The sequence below is a fragment of the Pocillopora verrucosa genome, chromosome 2 (assembly GCF_036669915.1).
Source record: "Pocillopora verrucosa isolate sample1 chromosome 2, ASM3666991v2, whole genome shotgun sequence".
NCBI lineage: Eukaryota > Metazoa > Cnidaria > Anthozoa > Scleractinia > Pocilloporidae > Pocillopora > Pocillopora verrucosa.
The window spans coordinates 12,864,600-12,876,411 of record NC_089313.1 but is presented as its reverse complement, the minus strand read 5'-3'; the positions used below and the strand labels follow the sequence as shown (position 1 = coordinate 12,876,411).

The 11,812-nt window shown below is 39.7% G+C and overlaps 1 protein-coding gene across 1 annotated transcript; it reads left to right on the top strand.

The window, feature by feature from the left end:
• The first annotated feature begins 927 nt into the window (after nucleotides 1–927).
• LOC131768947 (E3 ubiquitin-protein ligase TRIM71-like) lies at nucleotides 928–4,009 on the top strand. The gene has a single exon (XM_059084648.2). It carries the CDS (start codon nucleotides 978–980, stop codon nucleotides 3,234–3,236), a length of 2,259 nt encoding a protein of 752 aa, XP_058940631.2. The 5' UTR covers nucleotides 928–977; the 3' UTR covers nucleotides 3,237–4,009.
• The last annotated feature ends 7,803 nt before the right edge of the window (nucleotides 4,010–11,812 follow it).

The following is an 11,812-nucleotide window of genomic DNA, read 5'->3' as shown; positions in this document are numbered from 1 at the left end:
GTTCCCAGTGACCTCACTTGAGTTCCCTTAATCGTTCGTCGCTCGTTTCATTTGGAGAAAAATGTTTTTCGTCTTATCACATTCTATACTCCTAGCAGTATGCAGGACGCGTGACACATATGAGCTTCGTATTGGGCCTTGCTCACCAAAGAGTCTGTGGCTCATGGTAATGAATCAGAGCGCAGTCGTATCTTCGTCAGGGGAAGATTTTCGTATCTCCTCGCTGGTACCTCTTTTTCATCGTATCTCTTTCCCTAATTATCTGAAACCCTCTACAAAGTTTGCAAACTTTTTTCTTCGGTAGAAAAATGTTCAAAGCTCGACACGTAATTAAAATGCTCGGCTATATCTTAAAAAACTAGCAAGCCAACCTTGCTTGAAGTTAAGTCGGCGGCCGGTTTCCACCATTAAGGCAAACTCGCAAACGCCCCATTCCCCTTTCTCTCCAAACTGAATCCGCCTTTTAAGCGTACAGGTCTACTCAATCAATTTTACCGGCCAATTAATCTCCGTAGAGTGGCAAGCGAGGATCCTCTCACATTTTCCGAGCGCCTTCTTGAGGTCCAATCAGAAATCAGGAATCGGTCCACGTACGCACACTCCTTAAGGGTTTAGTCAGGTCATGTTTATGAGCTCATATTGGTCAATTCTGTTTTTAAAGCAAAAAGAAACAGTAGCGTGACTAGCGAGTGTTTTTTGGTGGAAATTAAGGTTAAAGATTTATTTTTTTATTGAAGTGTATTTTGTGTCTGAGTTTCGCAAACCTTCAATTTGGAGTAGTTTGTTACACAGGTCAAGCTTTTCTCAGAAATAACCTGCCTGTAAATAATTCTTAGAAGCCAGACATCCACAGTCTGTATAACCTGCCTTGATTGGTCGATATTACCAGTGCGATAAACATGATAATTGATTTTAAAAAAGATTTCCTTGAGGCAACTTCAAGTTGATACCTCTACCTTTGTCTGTTGTACTCAGTCATGGATGTAAAAACCTTGCTTGACAATCTTCATGAAGAAGTATCCTGTTCTGTGTGTATGACCACATTTACTGAACCAAAGATACTGCCGTGTTTGCACACTTTCTGTCTTCACTGCTTGAACGGGATTTTACGAACCAGTGGCCGCCATGATATCATCCCATGTCCTGAATGCCGAAAAGAAGTTCAAGTTCCTAGCAGTGGAAACCTCAACGATCTGCCAACAAACTTTCGTATGAACAGTTTGCTAGATGTGCTGGCCATCAAAGAATGCCATACTGCTGGAGTGAAATGTGCAAACTGCGACAAAAGTAGCAAACACAGTTCGTACTGTTTTCAGTGCTGTGCGTTCTGGTGTGACGAGTGTATCACTGTGCATAACTTAGTCAAAGCGAATAAAGAGCATCGGGTTCTTGCTCTGAAAGATTTTGAAGACCAAGACATCGAGGACGTGTTAAAGCGGCCGGCATTTTGCCAACAGAAGCATCACGAAAAAGAAGAACTCAAGCTCTTTTGCAAGAACTGTGATGTTGCTATTTGTAATTTGTGTGTTGCAACCATCCATGATGGTCACGCTAAGATTGTTCTAGAAGAAGCAGCAAGTGAACGCAAGATACAAGTCAAGTCTGTGATCGAGAAGCAAAAGGAAACTATTGAACACAAAAAAACCAAAATCGCTGATCTTGAAAGACAGTGTAACCAAATTGAAGCGCGAGGCGATGCAGTGAAACGAGACATCCACAAGTTTGCTGAAAACATGATCGCAGTCATTGAAACAAAGAAGAAGGAAATGTTAAACAAAGCTGAAAAAAAAATCAAAGAATCCCTTGGATGTTTGCGAACTCAACAATGCGAGGTGATACGTCAATTGAAACTGCTGGAAACTACAGTTGAAAAAACTGAAACACTTGTAAAACAATGTACAAATACCGAGATTACTCAGTTAGATAAGTCACTGAGCACGGTCATACCCGAAGAAGTCAGTGATGTTGGAAAACAAGCCGCAGCTGACCTTGAAGGTCTTCGTCAATTCCTTTTCAAAGAAAACAAAACATTAGTTGATAGTCTTAACTCTGACGGCATCGGCTCATTTCAAACTTTTGTGGCTAACACTTGCGCTCATCAGTCAACTACCGAAGGGAAAGGACTCAGTGAAGCGAGTGTTGGACTTGAATCAAACTTTTTAGTAACAACAAGAAATGCCGAAGGAGAACAATGTTACAATGAGAGTGACTGTGTAACCGTGGAAATAAAAAATCAGCGAGGCCATGACTGTGCGACGGAAGTACGATTCAAAGATGAGAAAGATGGTAGCTACAAAGTCAGATATTTCCTCAAAGATACAGGAAAATGCCAAGTATCAGTGAAAGTAAATGAAGAACACATTCGTGGCAGTCCATTTCCTATTAAACCGAAACCCAGACAATTCAGACACGTGTTATCTTTTGGACGACGAGGTTCGTGTGCTGAAATGGTAAAAGCTCCATATGGAGTAACAGTGAATGAACGAGATGAAATTGCAGTGACTGATACTCATAACCACAAGGTTCAGGTATTCAGTAGTGATGGAACTTACTTAAGATCTTTTGGTAGGATTGGTGATAAACAGGGAGAGTTAAATTGGCCTGCTGGGATAGCATTTGATAAGAATAGTCGCAGTATAGTTGTAGACAGTGATAATCACCGAGTTCAAATGTTTAATGAGCAGGGTCAGTACCTGAGCCAGTTTGGTGATGAAGGAAATCTTGATCACCAGCTGAGGGATCCTTATGGTGTATCTGTTGACACGAATGGAAATATCATTGTTGCCGATGCGGGCAACAAACTTATAAAAATCTTTTCTCCCAGCGGCCAGTTTTTGTATAAACTTGGTGAAGGTGAAAGTGGAAATTTTTCTTCTCCTTTTCACTGTATTCAATATGATAAATTTCTTATAGTATCAGACGCTGGTGAACATTGTATCAAAGTGTTTGATATAAACGGCAACTTTTTGTACAAATTTGGAAATCAGGGGAACAGGGACGGGGAGTTTAACGAGCCCCGTTTTTTATCAGTTAACAAAGCAGGACACCTGATGGTCTGTGACACAAAGAATCACAGAGTTCAGGTATTTGAACTGAGTGGTAATTTTGTAACAAAGTTTGGAAAACAAGGGAGTGGGCTGGGGGAGTTCGGCTCGCCAACATCTGCAGCAGTTCTTAGTGATGGTAGGATAGTTGTGACTGAATGGTTTAACAGTCGCATTCAGATATTTGAGTAAATGTGGGTAATTTATCTACCATCACATTCAGACTACAATTTACTTCTAAAAAACATTCTTTTCACCTAATCTTGAAATAATTTTCCAGATAGGCTTCTTGTTATAGTTTCAGTGAGAAGAACATTTTAGAGCTTTGAGTCAGTGGATTCGATTTTGTGCATTGTATAGTTATCAGTTCACGCTTTAATGTCCCATTTTTTTCTCTTGCTCACGGTAATCCCAAGAAAAGTGTTTTCTTGCCTTGGTTATTTTGCCTAAATGAATGGAAATTAATTAAATGTAGATTAAAATGACACGTTTTGAACTTTTCGGGAGAAGCCATTAGAAAACAATAAGTCAACTGCAAACTGGTTATTGTCATTTTCAATCAAAATCGCCAAGATTTCTTTCACAAATTGTCGTTGTTGCTTCTAATTGTCGTTTTTCCATGAGCTTGAATGGACAACACTTTTACTTTTCTTTTGTTGTTGACTGTTTTCTTTTCTAATGGCTCGTCCTTCAGTTCACTCGTTATAAACGAATAATGCTGGTGTATATATCAATGTAGAGTTACACGGAGCTGCACGTCAAAGTGATGTTGAACCCAATAATGTTTGCGACGTGATTATTTTATTCATGTAAATCACGCAGTGTTTTCCGGAAAAATTGTAACTGTAAAGAAGCAACGTCGTTAAAATCTAAGGTTTTTTTTTATGTTTCGATTCGCGTGCAAGAATCCAACCATTGTAATTCTAGTTTGTTAGGGAGGACAAACAAAAGAAATGTAAACAATATGATTGCGTATTCATTATTGAAAAAGAAACAAAAAATTTTCATAGAGTAAGGAAAATGTGAATCCGTTCTAGTGTGTTCAATTATTTCAGTAGTATTCAGTACATAACTTTTGATGCCCGCGGAGCGTTGATTTTGATGAGATCTCCGAGGTAGCAGCGAAGTTCAAAGAAAAACTCAGATGTTACTGATCACATTGCAAGCTCGACACATAGGCAAAGTGTCGGCCATATGTTGAACAAACAGACCACCTTCGCTTGGAGCAGGAGGCCGCTTTGAATTTTCATACGGAAGATGCAGCGATAAGACAAACTCACCAGTGCCCAATGCTTACTCTTCTCCGACTCACATCAGAAGTGGAAATAGCGAGCGAGGATCTTTACACCTCTGTTGAGTGCTTTGTTGAGTTCAATTCATCATGAGATGCGCGCTGAAATCCACGACTTTAATCGGGTTAAAATCCGTTCCGCAAGAGAATAAACACGTTATGTGCTCTTTCCCGTTCTTAAACTGATGTCACCCCCAACTGTTATATTGTTCACAATCTAGGATTTCGCATACATGAGAAGACACTATTCAGTCCTATTTGTAATTACCAGTAACTACGAAGTAACCTCAACCACGGGGTGTGGGGTTAGGAACACCTCAAATGTTCGAGGGTATGGTATGGTTTTTTTGATGTTCGACGTAAAATTTCTTACATCCTTGTCAGTTACCTTCCCATTGACTTTTTTCAAATCATGCAAAATGTCACTACCGAGTACTTCATTGTAAAAGGAATCAGGATTGTCCCGCACTCTTTATAAGGTACTAGTTGTTCACTTTTCGCTCTCAATAACTTGTAATCTACAAGTTATGTTTCCCTCTTAGTTTTCCCTCTAAGCTTTTAGTTGTATATAGTTTATAAATAATATTGAAATTGTAAGATAGCATATTTTTATTTCATTTTAGCTTTTTTCTCGAAGATATTAGCTCTACAGCTACAGTGAATTTCGAGCTTAAATAAAGTATATGTATGTATGTATGTATGTATGTAACAACATCTCCTCTTTTTACGAGTGTTTTATTCAGTTAGTCAGGAGCAGTTCATTGAAGGATTGAATATCAAAATTGCACAGAATGTTGTCAGAGGTCTATCAGCCTGGAGAAAAATCTTATATGTGACTCGTCTGATATTTGCCCAAGTCACGCGTACTATCGGTCAAAAGTTGATTTTGAATTAGTCTGACCAAAGTCTGACCTCATTCTTGGGTCGTCCTCAATATCTCGTTCGTTTTTTGTTGTGATTTTCAGTTCACTTTTACTGACTGAATTTTGTAGATCTACTCTTGGCCAATTTGATGGCGGGTTGAATATGGCCTTTCCATGGCAACCGAACTTACAGGGAACAGCTGAATGATACTGTAATTTGTTCTTTTTCCTCAGCCAATCACCTCCAAGAACTGTAAGCAGTATACATTCTCCTTCTCATCCGCTACACACTCCTCAGAGAGCCACCTTTACAGTTAGTTCACCGCAGTCAGCATTCCCAGTCTCCCCCCCTTCACCTCTGATACAGGCCAGCCCGCTCTTTTCCCATTGTCATCTCCATCATCTGCAAAATCCCCTTCAGTTGAGATCCCAATAAGAAAGCGCACAAGTTCCTCGCAGAGAAATGCATCAAGAGGTCAGCCGTCATCCTCTCCTCTGCCTATTCCACGCACTGGAAGTGTACCCAGACATATATCCTCTAGAACTTCCCCGTCACCCGCTCACAGCGGAGCTAGTTCAGGCATGAACCCTAGAGAGCAGAGAGTTGGCACCCCGTCCTCAAAACCGTTAGTAGGTAAGAGCCTAAATAGTAGCACCAAGGCATTGAAAAGTGGTAGCAGCCGCAAGCAGCAGAGGCAAGTAGCGTAGGTTAGCCCCAAAGGATCTTCTATCCCTGAGATGACCGTAAGCCTGCACCAGCAAGCTTTTGCAGGAATTTCTAACACGAATGCTGATAACGGATTGGCACGGGGTGGAGCAGTTGGGATTTTCCGAAGAGCTCTCTCCAATATTGAACCTTTGGTCACTCAGCTTCCCAATATTGACAGCTCTGGCTCGTCATTCAAGCTCAGGAATGGGTGTCCCAGTAACAGACCTCTCCGAACTAGGAGCAGACACCAAGCAGATCATACGCGTGGTCAGCTCGCCAGCCATACTAGCGATGGGCCTTCCAAGGAAGGGAGGTCTATTGACATGACTAGGCTTCCAACTTGGGGCAGCACGGGCAGCTCCCGTATTTCGTCGCAATTCAGGTGGTTGAAAGAGTCCACCTATTTCATCCTCTCCTACCGGACTTCCCACCATACCAGGCTCACCGAGTAAGACATCCCATGGTAAGGAGGCTAGAGATCCCACGATTGAAGGGTCTTTTTACTGTTGGGTCGTGTTCGCCAAAAACTAGCGAGAACATGTTTCTACTCGGGAGGAATTCACCAAACGCAACTAATAATGGACAGAAACCTGCTGCTGTTAGTCAAGGTAAATATTACGTATCAGAGCGCTTAGCTTTTCGATGGAGTGGCATAGAACCAAAACCAAAGTAATTACAACTACCAATCAGAAGTAAGGAAATTGAAAAGCATATTGAAGCAAAACTATTGTAATCTCGAATCACTTTAAGCACTCAATTGAAAGTTGCTCCAACAGTTATACCATATATATATATATATATATATATATATATATATATATATATATACACGAAGACATTCAGGACAACCCTCAGTAAAAGCCTTCAAAGTTCTAGATAACCTTTTAATTTTTTTTAAGGTCAAAAGAGATTGTTCTTAAGTCATAAGCTGGGTTTTCTCTGTTATTGTTTTGCAATCACAGATTGCAAAACAGAGCGAAACAACGTTGTTGTTAACTTACAATTTTAATTCGTAAAAACCCCAGATGGAGCACACGGAGGGCGTTTGGAAACTCAATTTCGTTTTGTCTTTGACGGATGCCATTCTTGAGGTGATCAGTGCCAGGGGAACACCTTTTACAGTGCTGACAGACTCTGTGGCCATCCGACAAGTATGTATTTTGATGTTGTTTTTTGGCTGCCCTTGGTGATTTGCGTAGTTTAACAGGTTAAAAGTCTCGCATCCGTCTATCAATGTGACGGATGAATTGTTCGATCATTACAAAAATTTTAAATCTTTTTTCTCCTTCGTAACAAATGTCGTAGCTAATGAATAAATACTCTGTTTTTCTCCCTTTCAGAACGAAGACCTCCTCGCAGACCAGATTGGACTGAAAAGTGACGAGTTAAGGTAACAAATTGGATTTAAATGATATAAATTAATTTGATTAGGTCTTACTAATGATCTATTGGAGGACAGATGCAAAGATGACATCACCATTACCAACATTTTGCATTTTGATTATATAAAACAAATAGATTCCATTTCGCTGTGGGTCTGTAGAGTAATAGATCACAGATGACGTCTAAGTGTGGTAAGAACATCAAGGACACACTCGGCTGCGCCTCGTGTGCCACGTTTTGTTCTTTCTACTCTTTGATATCATCTGTGATCTATTACTGAACTGACCCATAGTAAGATGAAATATATTTGTTAAGGGGAGGATCACTGGAATCGGATTTGCAAATACAGACTTTACCTTGTAGCGAAGTATTTGGTTTTACTTAGATGTGACTTATTAAGGTTCAAACATTTTGTAGGAAAATGGAACAGCTGGTACTGCTCGTGAAAGCTCTACGAGCTCTTAAACTGCCTCTTCTCTTCGCACGAGGAGAAATCAGAGTTGGCCACCTAAAATCCTCCAACGCCGTTAAGAATGGTGAGACAGATAGATGCTCTGAGGCCTTACCCTTTTCTACAGGTGCTTGTAACAAGCCTCAACGAAGCATTAAGTTTTTCTATTATCTTTGTTTACAATTTTCAGTTTTAAACGACTTGAACAGTCGATATCACCAGTGTTTGGACACATGTATGCGTGAAATCCTTTCGAGAATTAAAGCAGCTTTCTGCAACATAATTGCTTTGGTTTTGCTACTGTTCACTTTGCGATTGGCTTAAAACTTTGCACCATTGTCGCTACCAAAGAGTCAGAGCTTATATCAATCGTGGCTTGGTCACGCGCGTTTCCAAGCTTCAGACGAGTTTCGTCCATTTCAGCTGAATTCTCGTGGGCCATTTCAAAATGTACCTTTGTGGAATGGGTTGTTGTGATGAATTTCATTTTGTTTCGGGAAACCTCATTACAAAGGGCGGGGCTCTAGGCTACGTGCGTTCGAGTGAACTCTCCGCTCCTTTTCTGCACCCTTTGTTCTCCTTTTCGCCCACCCCCCTCCCTAGCCCCTCCCCCCTCCCCTTCCGTCAGTATTCCCTAGATACTACTCAATTCAAACTGTCTTGCTGGTGCTTTGTTTACAAACGCCTGGAGGTGAGCTGTGGCGAGGTTGCTTCTCTATCCACTGCTTCATTTGACGCAGAGTAAAATACATCTTATATCCTTCTCACAGGTCAGCGCTGACAGACTGATGTACCATTACGCCATGGAACAGGTAACTACCTTTAACGTTGAGGCATGCCATTCGCTATTTGCTAGATCTTGATCGGCGTCTGTTGAATAAATGTATCTTTTGATCTCGTTTGCGCCGCCTCAACGAAATAAATACGGACTCCGAATGCTGAATATCTTTTTTCTTCTCCCTCTCCACTAATGCCACCCAAAAAGATAAATTTACTGTGGTCTTTTCATCTTGAATAGGGTGCACTGTATACCATGTCACAAAAGTGTTTTGAACAAGGGAGGAGTAGTCTTAAGCAACGCTGGGCGTAATTTATTGTCACTTCAGAAGAGTAGCGAATTGAAAGATTCTGCTTTGTGAAAGACCACAGAGTGCTCACCATTCTATTCCTTTTCAGTAATTTTTCGGAACACCGCGAGTTAGCCAATAAATGTTTTAAATACATAGTCATTACTCGGGTGGCGTAGGCTATACACAATGTAATGCCTTTAAAATGGTGACACAACCAGTTACATCAAGCCCTATATAGACGCACATTTGTGAACCAGGGTCACTATTTAACAGCATGACGATTGGTTCCTTAACGAAAGCTATAGATAAAATAGCCGTAGATAAACGGCTGACGTGTATTTCCAGGACGAGGACGCGAAAAACCAGTCAAAGTAACACCAGATAATCAGCGCAGGGCAGGCAGTGAACTGTTAGGTGCACTGTGGACATACGTGAGCGTATGTGAATGGAGTGGAATGGACTTTCTGGTAACTGAGGAGAATATCGTCGATATTTTTTAGTAGTAGGGTATTCATTACTCTTTAGTTTATAATCCTTGAAAGAGAGCATAGAATCGCAATAATCATATGAGCTTCAGAGTGAGAGAATTTAACGTTGTTGAAGTTGTAACTCTAATGTAAATAATCTGATACGGGACGTTTGGTTTTTGTTTATTTGTTTTTGCTTTAAATCTTTTATTTATTTCTTGGAAAAAGTACTGCTGCTCTTATGTGGTGAGCAGATAGGGTGGCCAATGTTATTTATAGTTTTCATGACGTTCAGACCTTGTATTTTGTATTCGCCATGGAGAAAATTTCTCCAGCAGAAGTTCAAAATTGTTAAGGACTTTGTTTCAAACTCACCTTTGATATGTTTAAACGATGTTTAGTGATTATCAAAACCTAACAATATTTGCTTAGGGTTTTTTAACTATTTACTTACGCTGCGATGTGTATAGAATAACGAAAGTCTTAGGAAGCACTTACAAAGATGTTAAATTAAACATCGGATCGCAACTATTCCTTGTTACTAAGGTAATAGTTATCATTGGTCTTCAGAAATTCTACATTTGAAAAGGACCACATCTCCCCTTGACATAATTTTTACCATGGGTGACATTGTTACTGCCTTCTACAAATACGCTCGGGGAAACAGAAAAGCATTGTATATAAAGTAAGCGAACATTTAAAAAATTGGAACACGGTGGAAACGTTTATAAAATTTACGTAGCTATTTCTAGAGTCGATAATTTAACTTATTAATCGTCTGGATGGCGTTTACTTGAGTTTAAATTTATAAGTGATGATTCATTGAGATTATTTCGCTACGCAGCAAAAATTGTTATGGGATAAATTTATTCGCGATTTCCAATATATAAATGCTATTTGTAAAGTGAAACTTTTGCTCTTAGATGAAGAGAATTATGAAAAGTGTGATCATAAAACTCCAAAACAAAACACACACACAAAAAAGAATAAAAGTAAAAAGAAAGTGTGAAACTGTTCCAGTGTGTTCAGTTATTTAACCCGTCTTCTGACCTGTGGGTTGTAGGGTTTACTTCAGCATTTCTCCGGGATAGCGGCGATTCAGATTTTGCTGCTGACATTGCGAAGTTCGTTTAAAAACTGAGCAATCAAAGCCGGGATCCTTAATGGCCTTAGTTTTGCGAAGGAAATCTCCTAGCCATACTTCAAGCGAAATATATTACGATAAATAATTGTAGCCATTCTGTCATCACCAAGGGATTATTCACAAATTGTCAGTTGCCTTCGTTGTTATCTGTCTGTATGGCCACTTAAGATTGTTAGTGAAGATTACAAGATGCATTGATTTTATTGGCAAAGGGTAAAAGAGTTCTCAAAACTACATGCAGAATATAATTATTTAATACTAAAAAATATTCCTTCGACAGACCTAAAATCAACTATTAAATGTTATACTTTACTGAATTCAAGTCCAGTTCCCTCACTCGGGTTCCTTTGCGTTCCGTCAATCGTTCGCTGCAATGATGATAACTTCGTTTCTTATGGAGAAAGACATTTTTAGACTTATCGAATTCTATTTAGAAAAAGCGACGCTATCGGCTTCGCTGATCCTGGCAGAATGCAGGACACGTGTCACATATGAATTTCTTAATGGGCCTTACTCACCAAAAAGTCTCTGTGTCTCTGGTAGTGAAATCAGAGCGTGGTCGTGTCTTTTCTTCGTCAGTGGAAGATTTTCGTGTCTCCCCGCTGGAATATATTTATCGTATATCTTTCCCTCATTATCTAAAATTCTCTACAAAGTCAAGATTTTACAAATATTTCTCTGCTGTATAAACCTCTTCGAAGTTCGACACGTAATTAAAATGCTCGGCCATATCTTAAATAACTATCCGCAATTTAAGTGTACAGGTCTACTCAATCAATTTTCCGAGCGCCTTCTTGAGGTCCAATCTTTCCATACGCACAGAAATCCACGTCACATGTTTTTTTTTGACAACAAAAGAGGTTTTTTTTGCAAAGTTTATGATCTGAAACCTTCGACCATCTTTCTCTTGTTGGGAAATTTTTCTTCCCCGTCAGTGTGTTCAAGTTCTTTATCCACTGAATTCTAATACGCATGCTCCTTTCTTGATTCACCTTCTCTCTGCAGGCGATGTCACCCTCAACTTTTTACCCCTCTCACAGTCCAGGATTTTTCCTACAAAACACACTCCTTAAGGGTTTACTACAGTCAGGTCATGTTTATGAGCTCATATTGGTCAATTCTTTTCTACAAGCATAAAAGAAACAGTTAACGTGACTATAGCGAGTGTTTTTTGATGGAAATTGACATTAAAGATTTAGTTTTTTACTCAAGTATATTGCGTGTCTGAGTTTCGTAATCCTTTAATTTGTGGTTGTTACAGGTCAAGCTTTTCTCAGAAAAAACCTGTTTGTCAACAATTCTTAGAAACCAGACATCCACAACATGAATAACCTGCCTTGATAGATCGATGTCACTGACGCAATAAATATGATAATTGATATCAAAAAGT

What these genes read in the sequence shown, in the direction of transcription:
- LOC131768947 (XM_059084648.2), top strand. Translation starts at nt 978, where the DNA reads ATGGATGTAAAAACCTTGCTTGACAATCTTCATGAAGAAGTATCCTGT.